The 17145-nt window shown below is 41.0% G+C and overlaps 1 protein-coding gene across 2 annotated transcripts in view; it reads left to right on the forward strand.

Moving 5' to 3' along the window:
* The first annotated feature begins 1630 nt into the window (after positions 1-1630).
* ABCD2 (ATP binding cassette subfamily D member 2) overlaps positions 1631-17145 on the forward strand; it is a 43077-nt gene continuing 27562 nt past the window's right edge. The window contains exons 1-4 of one of the 2 annotated variants that reach the window (XM_080939891.1): positions 1631-2824; positions 4437-4617; positions 10717-10838; positions 14961-15126. In XM_080939891.1, the coding sequence (XP_080796017.1) occupies positions 1886-2824; positions 4437-4617; positions 10717-10838; positions 14961-15126 (1408 nt within the window). In that variant the 5' untranslated portion in view covers positions 1631-1885. The remainder of the gene's footprint in view (positions 2825-4436; positions 4618-10716; positions 10839-14960; positions 15127-17145) is intronic. The other variant, XM_080939892.1, reaches the window with a different exon arrangement.

A 17145-nucleotide genomic window follows, 5' to 3' on the forward strand; every position in this document is an offset into this window, starting at 1 on the left:
CCAAATACCAAAGATATTTGTTGGCCGTATATTGGTAGATCTGTTGAGTTGAGTGCAAATAAATGATCTCTGTATAACAAACAATTCTTAGATTGAATATAGCAAAGAGCTAAAAGAATACTGTTTTTAAAAAACATTCTTAGTGAAGGCAATTCTTTGACTCCTGTCTAACAAACAATCAAGATCATCCAACATTGGGGCACATAGGTTGCAGACTTCTATAAACAATGTTTTAAAAAGGAAACAATTTAACTATTTTATTTAATGCCTACACCCACTTCATAGAATACCATTGTTTTCATTTTACAGATAGCAAAGCTGAAGCAGCGAGAGGACTGTTAAACAGAACTGAGCAACTGCCTGATGTTACTTCCATGTAGCCATCTTTCATTCTTATTATATTATGACATGAGCCATGTGAAGCTGAATCAGGACAGAGATGGGGGTGCTGATTCTTCCCTGGAACTCCTATGGAAGGATCAAAAGAAAAAGTCTGTGGCTAGTAAGGCCCAAGTATAAAATTCTTCTTAGCTTAAGGGTCATATAACACTAGCAAGTTAAAGGGGGTTGTTCTAACTTACTGTTCTGTGTGCTCTGGCTTAAATGCAGACCTTCAGAATAAGTCAGCCGTTGGGGAGAGAGAAGAGAGGAGCAGAAAGGGGGTCTATCATGCAAAATCATTTTTGCCTTGCCTTCAGAAAAAAATAATCTTCAATTTTTAAACATTGTTGATATTTATCAAATAGCAAAAATGTTCATAAGAGGAAGACGGCAGATTATCTCTGAGCCTAAGAAAAAACTTGAAGAAAAAAAAAAATGTTTTGAAGAAATGGATCTTAAGAAGATTTGTGTTCCATCATCGAATTCCAGCTCAATTCCCAGCTGATTAAATTCTTATTATAGGACTACATTACCTCCAAACAAACAAACAAAAAGGGGGGGGATTTTTTAAGTCACTTTGTAAATAAATATTAATGTGTCTGATGAACATTGCTAAACATTACAATCATGGAACGGAAAGAAATTTTATTATCAGGACAAGTTAGTGCAGCGGAGTCTGGGGGAGGAGCTCTGGGTGTAACGGGTGACTGTTTTCTGTAATACACGAGCTTATTTACAAGGGACACCCCCGATAGCAACCTAGCTAATAGGTTCTGCGAATATCTGAGAAAATCGAAACAAGGGCGGGAGTGGGGGGTGCAGGGGCAACATCTTCTGAACAAAACCTTCTCAAGGATGTGTGTTTGCTATTTTGTTTTATGGCTCTCTAGCTCTTATCACTCTCTAACTCCCTTTCCCTGGCTGGTTCCGTTAATCCTCTTGAGACTCCACCCTCCTCTCCCTGGTTCTTTCTCTCTGGGCTCATTAAAACTACTGCAAGCCTTCCCTCTGCCCTTCCCCTTTGTAGAAATCTTAGAGACGGGAGTATGTGCTGAAACTTCTGAGGGTGTCTAAGTGACGCTGAGCATGCTCAGTAGCTCTGAGGGAAGGTTTGTTCTCCAGCAGCTGACCTTATTCGACCTCTCCAGAAATAGATATTTAACTCTCGGAACTCCTGTTTAAGTATAGGATTTGCTTTGGCTCTCTCTTCATTTTTGAGGTTCAAAGGGAAGAGGCGAGGAGTCCAGGGTCTCACCGCCCACGCAGCCAATGAGAATCCTGTGGGTGGAGCCTGACCAGCTGAGGGACTCGCCCCTGGTGGATGCGGTGGAGTTTGAGCTTTGCTGCATCGGTCACCACCGAAGAACAGAAATAAAGAGTAAAGGAGACAAGCTGCAGAGCATGGGAGGCTGTGTGGTTTTCTGAAACGTTTGCTGGGCTCTCCGCGGAGCATGAGCCTTTAAAACGAATTCTTTTTAAAGACTCCATCTGTGTAGCTGGAAAAATGATACACATGCTAAATGCAGCAGCCTATCGGGTGAAATGGACCAGATCCGGTGCTGCTAAAAGGGCTGCCTGCCTGGTGGCTGCGGCATATGCTCTGAAAACCCTCTATCCCATCGTTGGCAAGCGTTTAAAGCAGCCTGGCCACAGGAAGGCAAAAGCAGCAAATGACCCGCCTGCAGAGAACAGAGAGATACTGCATTGCACAGAGATCATCTGTAAAAAAGCTGCGCCGGGACTAAATGCAGATTTTTTCAAACAGCTACTGGAACTTCGGAAAATCCTCTTTCCAAAACTTGTGACCACTGAGACAGGGTGGCTCTGCCTCCACTCGGTGGCTCTAATCTCAAGAACATTTCTGTCTATCTATGTGGCTGGTCTGGATGGGAAAATCGTGAAGAGCATCGTGGAAAAGAAGCCTCGGACTTTCATCATCAAACTAATCAAGTGGCTTATGATAGCTATTCCCGCTACCTTTGTCAACAGCGCTATCAGGTACTTGGAGTGCAAACTGGCTTTAGCCTTTAGAACTCGCTTAGTAGACCATGCCTATGAGACCTATTTCGCCAATCAGACTTATTACAAGGTGATAAATATGGATGGGAGGCTGGCGAACCCTGACCAGTCTCTTACTGAAGACATTATGATGTTCTCGCAGTCTGTGGCTCACCTGTATTCCAACCTTACCAAACCCATTTTAGATGTAATTCTAACCTCCTATACTCTCATCCGGACAGCTACATCCAGAGGAGCAAGCCCCATTGGGCCCACCCTGTTAGCGGGTCTTGTGGTGTATGCCACTGCTAAAGTACTAAAAGCTTGCTCGCCCAAATTTGGTACTCTGGTGGCCGAAGAAGCTCACAGGAAAGGCTACTTGCGGTACGTTCACTCCAGAATCATAGCCAACGTTGAAGAAATTGCCTTCTACAGAGGACACAAGGTAAGACAGACATTACAGCTCTGGGTGAAACGTGAGACCTGTTCAAGCAGCCACTGCACTGCTAGATGCCATCTGTTGTCCTGTTGACAGACCCACTTTCTGGGCCTTTTACAGTCCTCTAGTAGCGAGACCGTGCTAAAATAGCGTTAGCCCTTTAAATCTTCAGCCATTAGAGAATTAAAGGGTCCAAACTTTTCTGAAGTTTCGGGAGAATAAAATGCCTGTTCTTTTTTTAAGTGGTCTGCATAGCCTCTGTTACTCCAGTATGTTTGCAATGAATGGACTCAGAGGTGTTTCCTTAAAGCATAAGTACTTAACTTGGTGAAGGGTTCTGTCCATTGTGAAGAAAATGCGCATGGGGAACTGAGAGTAAAGCTCTTTGGGTTGAGCTAGAGAAGTTAGAGTAGGATCCTTTGTTGTCCTTCTGTGTTCAAAGGGGAGGGGGTGGGAACTGCTATCAAAGAGAAAACAGTTCAGACAGTTTTTGCTAGACTGACCAATGAGATCGTGCAGCTTAAGAAATGCAGAGGGGTGTCTAATGAAGTGGCATTTTCTTTACTTTTAGCTCATGCCAAGGACATAATTTTGACAGAGAGAATTGCATTTCTGCCTAGGAGAGGAGTAAAAACTGAGATTAGCGAGGGCAGGAGTGGGAAGGAGCACCGGGGTGCTATTTTTAAATGCTATGAATCTTCAACAGTTGAATAAGTAGCCCAGTTATGTAAAATTCCGGTGAATTATAGTGGCTTCAGAATGCTGAATATGATATAAATCGGCGGTAGAGACATCTGGAACATAATACTAATGGTTTGGCAATATATACTGACGTATCTAGAAACATTTTTTAATTACCAAGCAGAATGGTGCTCCTTTGAAAGCATCAAGAATTATCATTTCTTTCTCAATAAGCAGAAGCAATCCAAAGGAAAGCAAACTATTTAGGACCTCTATTCCTACTTGGAATTTGCCTTGTGTGATGTGTCCTGACGTGTTATTTTTTGAACCATTGAACTCTGTGTAAATTAGTAGACTCCTCACTTAAAAGACAAAAATCTGCAAAATTAAGCCAATTCAAAATGTTCTAATTATATACATTTTGTTTGTTTTCAGATATTTTCCATGTTCTCAAGACTGATATGAGTTTAACAATGCTTACTTGTTTCTTCATAAAATATTATTTAATCTTAACTTCTTAAAATATTTAAATCATAATTACAAGTCCCTCCCTCCCTCTTGCTTCTCTCTCTCTCTCTCTCTCTCTCTCTCTCTCTCTCTCTCTCTCTCTCTCTCTCTCTCTTATTGGTTATAAGGCATTATGCCTTATTTATGATAGCAATAGGCTAGTGTTCTAACACTGAGCTATGCTCCTGTCTCACACATGTGTATTTCAAATACTATATTTACCAGATAACATTTTTTTCATAAGTAATACTAAATTGTGACTAACTCTAATATCTAGTTACATTTATCAGTTGTAGAAATGTATCAACAATGGCTGTACTAAGTACAGCAAGATAATATATCTACATCATGAAAGAGAATCTTAATCAATGACAATGTTTATTTCCATAGCTCATGCTGGATTTATTTTTATCTTTTTTCCCCCTTTTAGGTAGAAATGAAGCAACTGCAGAAATGTTACAAGGCTTTAGCTTACCAGATGAACCTCATTTTATCCAAACGTTTATGGTACATCATGATAGAACAATTCTTGATGAAGTATGTGTGGAGCAGCTGTGGACTCATTATGGTGGCTATACCCATAATCACAGCAACAGGCTTTGCAGACGGTGGTAATAACATTCATACTTAATCCTAAATATACGTTTAACATTGTTTCTCTTGAGGGTGCCATTGCATGTTCCATGGGTTACTGTGTAGACAGCTGGTACCTGTTGTTGCTTGTACTCAGAAACCGTGACAGGTTTTAGTGTTCAATAATCAGTATGAAAGAAGCAACAGGTAGCTCAAGGGACCTTACCAAGGAGATCTCTGACACAGTATCTCTGGAAGTCTACCTGGAGCAATTTCAATTAGGCCATCGAACGACTTTTCAGTTTCCATTTAACCACAAATCAAATCAGTATCTCCAGAAAGAGTATGATATCAGCATGCCTCCTGGCTTGTTAACACCCATAGGATTAAGCATATACATTTTCTATAACTGAATTCACCCTGATTGGTGATTTGGAAGCTGATTGGCTACGTTAGATAATCAGGAATGCTGTTTCAGGGTGCATGTTTGCATCGTGGAATGGGTTCTCTGTCTGTAGGAATACAGACGTGATGTGGTGACGTTTGGGGGGTGGGGTTTATCAAGCTGCCATTGCCTAATCTGATCCTATCCCTGTCTCTACAGGTTTTTCTTTTGGTATAACCAAGAAACATAAGGGCAAGAGAGACAGTGGTGTAGTGCCCTTTCTGTATGAAAGTTTGAGTCTTTACTGGCAGGAATGAAGGGGTTACAGTTAGAGTTTAGCTTCCATAGGAAGAATTCAGCCGAGTGCAGAGGAGAAATCAGTCTAAAGCAAAAGCAGAGGAAAATCTTCTAATGACCTTTTATTCTCTACAGAATTCACTATAATAACTGTTTCTATAGCATTTACATCATTGGAGATATTTAGAGAACATGGGTGATATAAACCCTATAATCACTATAGTGGTTTCTCTAAGCAACTTGGCATAGATAAATCTCAGACTTTTCAGGGACCCTGAACCAGCCCCCCCATTCCCCATGAAAGATATGAAAGAATGACTCTAATTAATGAAGAAGTATTTTCTCTTCTCCAAAAACCAAATATCCCCCGCTCTTTAAAAACTAGTTGATCAAAAGTTTTAAGAATGAGCCTAAAACAGACTTTTGAGAGAAACAGACTGATTTCAAACTTGGCCCCAGTGATTCCTACGGAGACCCTCAAACTTGGTTTCCTCTTCTGGAAAAATAAAACAGGAAAGGCTACTTCAGAGGGTTTGTGACACTTTGCACAGAGATGCTTATGAAGGATAGAGCTGTTGTGCCTGACATGGGGTAGTTGTTATTAGAAAATACAAAATAACACTTAGAATAATGTAGGAGAATTTGGAGTCTTTATAGTTATTTATATATAGTTCAGTCTTGATGGTTATTGTTTAAATTAAGGTAATGAAAGCAAGTGAAAATATAACATTTTTATTTTTAAAGTTACTTCAGTGGTTTAGTTCATCTTTATTTTTTAAATGTCTATTTGAGTCATTATTAAGCTAAGTTCGTTTAGGAGAACTGTGTGACCTGTTGGTACTTCTTTGTGGACAGCGCTAAACACATAAGGATCATACTCCACAAGTAAGCTGCCAAATAGGAACTGTGGAAACTGAGTTTTATCTGGTTTTATGTGTTCAAATTTATCAAGGAATCACTTTAAATTCCTATTATAAAGATATTCTTAGTAATAGTATTCAGGACAAAAATCCTTTTGTAAAGAAATAACTGCATTTCCAAAGGAGTATTTACAGAAATAATAATTAAGAAGAAGAAGAAGACACTGAAAATTTATATCCTTAAGACTTGCTAAGAAATTGGCAAAATATAAATTCAAAAGTTATTTCTTAAACTAACCACATTCATCTAAAGTTTCCACATCTAATATATATTAGCTATAATACCCTCAAGAAGATTATAGTACAATGCATTGGCACTGTTTGGTCTTATTAGAAAACCCTAGTGTAATCCACATAGAATAGAAAAAAAAAAAGATGCAGCTATTAATGGTGACAAATTAGCCCCACAGAGGTTAGTAAGAAGTAAACATGTATGCCATGAAACTAACTCAGTTACCAAGAGGTAATGAGCTGTCTAAAAATAAATCCTACAAACACAATACCAACCAGGGGGAAAACAAAACAGAAATATGATGATTCAGTTGGAAGTGAAACAAAGTATCATGCAAAGCTCATTCCAAAGACCATCTTGCAGATGTGGGCGACCGAAGAGCCCCACAGAAGACAAAAGGACCCATCTGCAGAAGGATACTTGAGAATGTTTCAAAGTGTGAACACGTGCTCAGGCTCGTAAATAGATTTAACTTCTGGTGACCTAACCAAGTGAAAATACCACTTCACTAGGTGAAAATAATGGTTTTTCACATGCTAATATCAGTTTCAGGATTCAAGTCTAGGAATTATAGGCCACATTCTTTAATCTCATCTTAAATCTTAATTTAGCCAGGTGTGGTGGTGCAAACCTTTAATCCCAGCACTCTGAAGAGAGAGGCGAGTAGATTTCTCGGAGTTCCAGGACATCTTAGATCTACAAAGGGAGTTCCAGGACAACTAGGGCAGTGTAGAAAAGACACAGTCTCAGAAAATCTATAGGATTTAAACTGAATCACTTAGTTGCCTCTTGTGTTACAGATAAAATAATTGCATGATACTCTATTTCAAATTTTAAGAAAGTGGGGTGTGAGGGAATCAAAGACTGAGACAGGGCCTACCCATGGTTAAGGGCACTTGCTGCTCTTCCAGGGAACTGGAGATTTGTTCTCAACCCCTGCACCTCCATGGATTAGCTCACAGGTGTTTGTATCCCTAGGGCCAAGGGTCCTTTTCAGGTCCACATGGGCAGCATCTCTCCTCACGCGCACATACCTGCCTGCCCCCACAAACATACATAATTAAAATATATAATAAAAGGTTCAAAGAGAAAAAGAAGATGAATAATATTGAGGGAGGAATGGGTATGGAATGGGGATAGAGAAAGAGGGAGGGGAACCTTGGCCTAGTGGAATAATTAACCAAGATTTGGGGGAACTGTATAAATGTATAGGCCTTAGTTGTTTGTTTGTTTGTTTTTAAGATTTATTTATTTATTATATATAAGTACACTGTAGCTGTCTTCAGACACACCAGAAGAGGGCATCAGTTCTCATTAAAGATGATCATGAGCCACCACGTGTTTGCTGGGGTTTGCTCAGAACCTCTGGAAGGGCAGTCAGAGCTCTTAACCGCTGAGCCATCTCTCCAGCTCCAGGCCTTAGTTGTCATAACTGTGTGGATGACAGGACATACCATTCAGTGCTGCTGTGGAATTCTAGTGTCCTAGTAGGCTTTGAAGTAGGGCTTTGTGAGTAGTAAAAGAGTCAAGTGTAGGCACCTGTCAGTGTTGATTTTATTCCCAGCCTCTGGGCTCTGCAGGGAGAGTGCTGGGGTTTAAACCCAGGAAATTCTGCTTACGGGTGTCCCTGAGAAAGCCATTCTACCTTCCTGTGGTTCAAATCCCTCGTGTCCAAACTAGGGAGGTTAGCAGGATTGGACTCAGGATCCATGCTAAGCTTACTGTGGTGTCTCCTTATGTGAAATGACTAGCAGACATTTCCTGCTATCATTGCTGCTGTTGAAAGTCGCAAGGGTTTGAAGGTGCCTAGGAAGTTAGAAGTGGGAACTGTTTGCGTCAGTGGTTCTCAATGTGACCCCTTTGGGACTTGAGTGACCTTTCACAGGGGTCCCCTATCCGATACCATGCATATTCAATAATTACACTACGATTCATAACTATCAAAATTATAGTGGTATCCACAAAAGTAATTCTCTGGTTGAGGGTTCAGCACAAGATGAAAACCTATATTGAAGGCTGTCAATGTAAAGAAGGTTGAGAATCACTGGGATTGGAGAAAGAAGCTGTAGAATTTCTGTCAGTGGGAGAAAAAGATGAACAGCTCTGTTGTAGATCTGCTGGGCCACCCTTTTACAGTGTCAGGTGAATGTTCCTAGTTAGGATAGACTATTTATATTGAAGACAAAAATTACTTCTAGAAGCATGCTGTTTTTCTCCCTCGGACCCTCTGATCTAGAGCTCCTGGGTTATCTAAATTCACATAGGGGCACTAGAAATGGGAGACACCATGTAAACCTGGTATTCTGCCTTTCCTCCTTGCCCACAGTCACCACATTGAATCTTCTTCTATAAACTGACAGAAGGAACTGATGGGCCAGTCACTGAAAGGGAAATGTACAACGATTTAATGGTTCTTCTGTCTATTATTTTAAGGCTCTATGTCCCTTTCTTTGTACTATGAGAAAGACAGATTACAGAGGAAACCATGCTAATGGCAACTTTGTTCTTCAACTTTGTTCAGCGCGAGGAATCAAATTGTGCTGAGAAATGAATAGGTGAGCAGCTTAGGTCATGGCTTCATATGTGACAGTAAGCGAGCTGACCTTATCAGAGAGGTCAGGCAGTTGATGGCTACATGCAGGACTGCCGTTACTGGTGCCTGCTTCCATGTTTCCTACGAAAGAACAAGGCAGTTTAAAAGCTTCACACTGTGAGATGAATATTTATTTTGTTGCCAAAAGCAGGGAAAAAAACCCAGAAGACATTAATCTGCCAAAGCAGCACAGGAGCTATAATTCCATATCAACCTTTATCCCTCTGCGCAATTGTTTTTTTTTCTTTTTTTTTTTCCTTGACAGAGGTTGCCAGTGAAAGGTCAAACCCCTTTTAACCCACATTCATAAAATCCAGCAGTCAGGTTAGCCAGATGGTCAAAAACCCCAAGCCTTTGCTTAGCTTTAGCTCAAGAGGAACTCACTATTTTGGTGCCTGGCTGAGAATCCCGTAGGACTTCTCTTGCCGTTAAGTGCTTCTCATTTTGCATTTTACTCTGTTTTGAAAGTAGAGTCAAGCGTGTGCTATTCCTGTAACCATGGGACCCAGAGGCTGAAGCTGGAGAACCACAGCTTAGAGACTTAGGCCAGTTTGGACTACAGAGCGAGAAGAATCAAAATGTGTAAACTCCAAAGGACTGACAGAGAGGGGCATGTTAGTGAATCAGCTGAACTACGGAGTGACAAATGTTTGGGAAAGTAGAAAGATAGCAAAATTATTAGGGCCAGAGCTGTTCAAATTCATGTTAAGGAAACCATACCATATATTTTGTATTCTTATTAATAGGTTGGTGTTAAGTGTATGGGTACATGGTGTATATACATGTTTGAATGAACCAGTGCATGTGTGTATGTGTGCGTGTGTGCATGTGTATGAAGATCAAAAGTCAATGTCAGACATTTCTTGAGATAACTCTCCACTATTATTGTTTACTTACTTTTAATTTTTAAAGTAATATTTTTATCATTTAAAAATATCAATGCATATACATACACTTATTACCATGTGTGTCCCTGTGTATGTGTGAGTGCAGACACGTGTATACCGAATCGTACATGTGGAGGTAAGAAGACAGCTTTTGAGAGTTGGTTGTCTCCTACCGTGTAGGTTCTGGGGCTCAAACTCAGGAATTAGGCTTGGTAGCAAGTGACCTTACCCACTGGACAACAGCAACCTGTCCCCCACCTTTCTTCTTCTCTTAAACCTGAGGTCCTTTGAGTTTTGCTAGCTGGCCAGTGAGCTCCAGAAACCCTCCTATTCCTCCAGTGCTAAAGTGATCACCATGTCTGGATTTTTTATAAAAACGGTAGGGGTACAAGAAATTCAAACTTGGATCCTCACACCCACATAGAGGTACTACTGTTACAGCCCCTTCAAGTGAGCACTTTTACTGAGACTGGCAGGGGAGTTTGTTACACACACAGTTGGAACAGTTAGCAGGAGGGTGGATACAGGAAAAGTCACAAGGAAGCTAAATGGAAATCACGTAATAGATTTATTTTGTGTTAACTCTTGTTCTAAAATGTATATATATATATATATATATATATATATACTTCAAAAGGAAACTTCTAATAAAAGTGAGTGCACATACAATATTTATTATATTTAATAATATAATGGCTAAATATAGTTCTAGGAAATTGCTAGTAGCTATAAAACATTGTTATTTTAGCCATTATTGAATTGGTGTAAACTGAAACAGCAACTTGGGAGGAAAACCTCAATAGTTCTGTGATGTTTCCCGTAGATCTGGAGGACGGTCCAAAGCAGGCTATGGTTAGCGATCGGACGGAGGCCTTTACCACCGCTCGGAATTTATTGGCCTCTGGAGCTGATGCAATTGAAAGGATTATGTCGTCATACAAAGAGGTATTTTGCATACTTGCTTAAAATATGAATGCATCTGGAAATAAAGCAGAGTGTAAAGTATGGAACACGCACAGCAAATTTAGAAACAAGTTTACCCTCCTCCCTACCCCTCCCCCTCCCTCCCTCCCTCTCTCAAAACTGCCAAGGATATAACTGATGTCAAGGGAAGTAACTCTGAAGTGAGGTAGGTGTTCCGTTACTCCCACTTACAAGCTGGACTTAACTTGCTTTTAAATGAAGAGAACCAAGAGGAAATGCTCTTGTGTGGCCTCGAGAGCCTGTGCTTCATTTACATTCAGACTTCATGGTTTACAAATCACGTGATCTCAAGCTTCTTGTCTGGCCTATCCCTGATTCCACACTTGCATGGAGTTGTGACAGCAATGATTTTGTAGGGTGTTGAAAGTTCATAACGTGGGGTACTTAGGTCAATGAATTCCAACACTCGATAGCTGGTAGTTAATGATACCAGATTTATATCTTGCAAACCTTGTTAGTCCCGCCATCTTTGAAGCATCCGGATGGGCTTCTCTGTCTCTCTCACATAACTTCGATATGGTTCTTTCCTCTCTCTGAGAGCAGGGGCCAACATACTCATCTTTCTACCACTTATTTACAATTCTATTCATTAATTTTGTAAATAATAAGGCCAAATGAGTTGCTAGAGTACCATTGTAAATTTATCTCAAATTAACTAAAGTACACAGTATGAGAGTATTTCAAAGTTTCTGCACTTTCTCCCCATAAATCCAGTAGTTCAATACCATTTATTGAAAGTGCTCACATTTTAAAAATTCAAACAGAAATCCTAATCATCTGGAGTCCTAGTTTTGGGGGAAAACTTTTTCCATGAGTTCATTTTAATATTAAAATTATTATAATTATAATAATAATTATTATTATTATTTTAATTATTATTAACATTAAAGGACAAAAACATTACCCATTTTACATCAAAACATGCTATGTCACAAAAGGATAATCCTTGCTAGATTATCTCCAAGGATAAAAATGACTTTATTGATTCTGACATTGCATGCTCTGAGTCTAAGAATGTTCATTCTTAGCAGCCCTGTGCTGCCAAGAGAGGAAAAGAAATTATTGTGTCTTCTCTACTAGTTCCAGGGGAGCAAAGCTTCCTTCTCATTCAGGATTTGACATTCTACCACAAACGTTCTGTGTACTGCAAACTCTTAGTTTCCACAGACATTGCTTTGTCCCTCCTAGTCAACTTACCCACTGTCTCCTGCTCTTCTCGAATATCCCAGTACTCTTTGTTTTATTTTTTTTCCTATACCAATATTTATGTTTGTCCAATGTGCTGCTTGGTTTATGTTAACCAATACAAAGCAGCCATAACGGGAAAGAGGGAAACTTGATGTAAACCATGCCTTTAATAAGACTGTCCTGTTAGCAAGTATATTGGTTAATACTTGGTGTGGAAGTATTAACCACTCTGAGTGGTTAGTGGCACCTGCTATGCCTGAACAGGTGGCCCTAAGTTGTGTAAGAAAGTACACTGAGTATGTCATGCGAGCAAGCCTGTAGGCATCATTCCTTCATGGCCTCGGCTTCAGTTCCTACCTTGACCTTCTTCCCTGACTTCCCTCAGTGGTGTGACCCATGAGCTATAAGATGAAATAACCCTCCACTCAGGTTGCCTTTAGTTATGGTGTTTTACCACATCAGTCGAAATGCAAAGACACCCAGGTTTCTTTTAAATCCGTCTTTTGTTAAACCATCCCTGCTTAAGAGCTCAAGACTTTCTTTCAGATAACATCTCAGAAGTCATCCTTTGGGTAGCTCTAACATCAAAATACATCAACAAATGGTCAAATTACAGCTTTCCTTTCAGTGGAAGGCCTATGAACACTAACACCTACTCATTATAGTTTAAGCTTTCAGCACAGAGATCTCAGCCATCTGTCAGCATGGGTGGGTTAATCTACATGCGACAGCTAGGAGAAGACATCTCTTGTGACATGCATATTTATCGGTGTCAGCTTCCCAGTTTTTGGTTTTTCTGTTCCCCCTGAGGCAAATGATATGGATAAGAGGGGTCACCTTTCACAGCCCCCCTGAAAGCAAGCTGTTCTGGCATAATGGGGAAACAGCAGGCGCTTGACCCAGATGGGCAGCTGCCAGAACCAGAGCAAAGCATTTTTCTGGGGAGTTTTGTGAACTAAAGCGTCTCATAATCTCAGCTAGAAAGAAATCGTGTATTTATAGTTTTCTTTGGGCATTTCAATCACATTTGGCCTGTAAAGAAGCCAGAGTGTGGGACTCTTACTGAGAAGATCCAGGAGCCTCTTGCTGCCTTACTTTCGCAACCTGTGCCCTCTAGCACATATGATCTTCTGCTCAAACAGGAACTTTGGCAATATTTGGCTTAGAAACATTCATTTATAAATAAGAAGGGGGTGCTCTTCTGCTATTTAAGATATCCATATTCACATGTGTCTAAACACACAGGTTCACTGAGGCTGCTTATGCCTAGAAAAAAAAGAAGCTTCAGATTACATCTGGAGACCACACACATAGCTGAATGGATCGTTCGCTTTTGAAAACTTAACTAGCACATAGAATCAGAGCTAGTGCCACTGTTCTGTTCCACATCTTTGAATACATATGCATTACTCTGGAGGCATGAGCCTGGGGCTTCTCGTATGCTAGACAAATGTTCCACCTTTCAGACAGATGCACAGCCAGATAATCTATTTGAAATGGGGGAAGGGGATGGGTGGTAATGGCCACGCATGCTTTCAATCCCAGTACTTGGAGGCGGCGAGGCAGGCAGATCTCTGTAAGCATGAGGCCAAACTACATAGTGAGACTCTGACTCAAAAACAAAGAAGCTAACCAACAAAAGCATATACAAATAAGGCCAGATCAAAAATGTAACTAAGAGACCCTCCTGAGCACCTTCATGGAAGCAACAGGAATGGGAGGGGGAATGGGAGTGGGGGTGGCAGGAAGGAGATAACATTTGAAATGTAAATACAGAGACTATCCAATAAAAAATATTTTTCAATGTGAGCGTACAATGTTTGCATTTTTGCCAATAGCGTATGAGAAGGCTTACTCCTCCACACCCTTGGGAGCAGTTGGTACTACATACAGCCGTCTCCATATACACAAACATTTTTGAAGTTTATCTGCCAGTCATTTACCAATGGTACCAAATTCTGTTTAAAATTTATATCTGCTGCTTGCCTATTTTACATAATTGATTTCTGTTGTGTAAACTGTATAGATTACTAGAAAATTTTTGGTTAGATTCTTTGGCTTTCTTATTTAGGTTTGACACTAACTTTTGTATTTATATTCTTGATAAAAGTGCCTTGTCACATGAAACTATTCCATGTTCTGACGTATTTCTGTTTCCTTTATCAAGTTTTATTAACTCTATTAGATTTCTCAATTGTGGCCTATTACCTATTTTTATTTCATTGTTATGTAAAGGTGTGAAAAGTGGGTTGGAGTTCATGGTTTGAACTGTATCTATGTAACAAAATTTATTACAAAGTTTATGTAGTTTATTCTGGACTGTTATAGGGTTTTTTTTTTTTTTTTTTAAGTAGGTTAAAAAAATCAATTAGCAGCCCTGATCTCTGGAACTTTTTGTTTACTCTATAATCAAAATCTCACCAAATGCATGTTCTAAATGTGTTCGTATACAGGATATAAATTTCAAGAAGTACCTTAAAACTGTAGAAAATTCATTTGGTGTTTTTATTTCTGTTCTTCTTGTGCAAACAGTTTACAATCAATTTGTAAATTTCTACTAAAGAAAAAAATAACACAAACAAAACCGTCTATATGAAAAAAAGACCCTCGTGACTCATCAACATTGTGAAGGCTTCTCATTTCATTTTGAACACTAAGGAAAATCAATATTTTTGTTTTACAACGCCAATGACATCGATACCAATGTCTTCCTGTCTTGCCCCCAATAAGGCCCTTAATGTTGTTCTCTTCAGTCACCTGACATATTGTTTCTGTCATGCACAATAAAGTGGGACCTTTAGCAACACATCAAGAAGTTTACACTGTACACAGTTTCTTAAAACCGTCTATCTTGGCTCTACTAACTCAGCCTTTCCATTTAAATGTTGGCTTTAGATCACTGAGCTAGCAGGTTACACTGCCAGAGTGTACAACATGTTCTGGGTCTTCGACGAAGTGAAGAGAGGCATTTATAGGAGAACCGTCACTCAGGAGCCTGAAAGCCAGAGCACGAGTGGAGGTAACATGGAGCTACCCCTCAGTGACACCCTGGCAATCAAAGGTGATTAACCCCAGAGTTTGCTCGTTGTTTTTCCATTTTCCTTGTAGGTTATTGTCATTTTACGATGAAGAACTAAAGGTCTCTTCTTTAGGAAACAGCTTTACTAATTACAAGAAGCTAGTGTGTAAAGAACAAATGGCATTTAAGCAGCAGTCTCTGGGCTAGTGTCAGAGTTGTGGGGACAGCATTCTGTGTGTTAGTGTCACTGTGGGGACAGCAGCAGTCTGTGTGTAAGTGTCACTGTGGGGACAGCAGTCTGTGTGTTAGTGTCACTGTGGGGACAGCAGTCTGTGTGTTAGTGTCACTGTGGGGACAGCAGTCTGTGTGTTAGTGTCACAGTTGTGAGGACAGCAGTCTGTGTGTTAGTGTCACAGTTGTGGGGACAGCAGTCTGTGTGTTAGTGTCGCAGTTGTGGGGACAGCAGTCTGTGTGTTAGTGTCACTGTGGGGACAGCAGTCTGTGTGTTAGTGTCACAGTTGTGAGGACAGCAGTCTGTGTGTTAGTGTCACAGTTGTGGGGACAGCAGTCTGTGTGTTAGTGTCACAGTTGTGAGGACAGCAGTCTGTGTGTTAGTGTCACAGTTGTGAGGACAGCAGTCTCTGTGTTAGTGTCACACTTGTGGGGACAGCAGTCTGTGTGTTAGTGTCACAGTTGTGGGGACAGCAGTCTGTGTGTTAGTGTCACAGTTGTGAGGACAGCAGTCTGTTTGTTAGTGTCACAGTTGTGGGGACAGCAGTCTGTGTGTTAGTGTCACACTTGTGGGGACAGCAGTCTGTGTTAGTGTCACAGTTGTGAGGACAGCAGTCTGTGTGTTAGTGTCACAGTTGTGAGGACAGCAGTCTCTGTGTTAGTGTCACACTTGTGGGGACAGCAGTCTGTGTGTTAGTGTCACAGTTGTGGGGACAGCAGTCTGTGTGTTAGTGTCACAGTTGTGGGGACAGCAGTCTGTGTGTTAGTGTCACAGTTGTGAGGACAGCAGTCTGTGTGTTAGTGTCACACTTGTGGGGACAGCAGTCTCTGTGTTAGTGTCACACTTGTGGGGACAGCAGTCTGTGTGTTAGTGTCACAGTTGTGGGGACAGCAGTCTGTGTGTTAGTGTCACAGTTGTGGGGACAGCAGTCTCTGTGTTAGTGTCACACTTGTGGGGACAGCAGTCTGTGTGTTAGTGTCACACTTGTGGGGACAGCAGTCTGTGTGTTAGTGTCACAGTTGTGAGGACAGCAGTCTCTGTGTTAGTGTCACAGTTGTGGGGACAGCAGTCTGTGTGTTAGTGTCACACTTGTGGGGACAGCAGTCTGTGTTAGTGTCACAGTTGTGAGGACAGCAGTCTGTGTGTTAATGTCACAGTTGTAGGGACAGCAGTCTGTGTGTTAGTGTCACTGTGGGGACAGCAGTCTGTGTGTTAGTGTCACAGTTGTGAGGACAGCAGTCTGTTTGTTAGTGTCACAGTTGTGGGGACAGCAGTCTGTGTGTTAGTGTCACAGTTGTGAGGACAGCAGTCTGTGTGTTAGTGTCACAGTTGTGAGGACAGCAGTCTGTTTGTTAGTGTCACAGTTGTGGGGACAGCAGTCTGTGTGTTAGTGTCACAGTTGTGGGGACAGCAGTCTGTGTGTTAGTGTCACAGTTGTGAGGACAGCAGTCTGTGTGTTAGTGTCACAGTTGTGGGGACAGCAGTCTGTGTGTTAGACAGCAGTCTGTGTGTTAGTGTCACAGTTGTGAGGACAGCAGTCTGTGTGTTAGTGTCACAGTTGTGAGGACAGCAGTCTCTGTGTTAGTGTCACAGTTGTGGGGACAGCAGTCTGTGTGTTAGTGTCACATTTGCTGGGACAGCAGCAGTCTGTGTGTTAGTGTCACACTTGTGAGAACAGCAGTCTGTGTGTTAGTGTCACAGTTGTGGGGACAGAAGTCTGTGTTAGTGTCACAGTTGTAGGGCAGTGATAGTGAGCAGAACCCTTAGGACAGAAGTCACTTAATCTCAGGAAACTGTTTGTGCTCTACTCACACACATGGCTGAATGAA

This window comes from Micromys minutus, assembly GCF_963924665.1.
Source record: "Micromys minutus genome assembly, chromosome: 27".
NCBI lineage: Eukaryota > Metazoa > Chordata > Mammalia > Rodentia > Muridae > Micromys > Micromys minutus.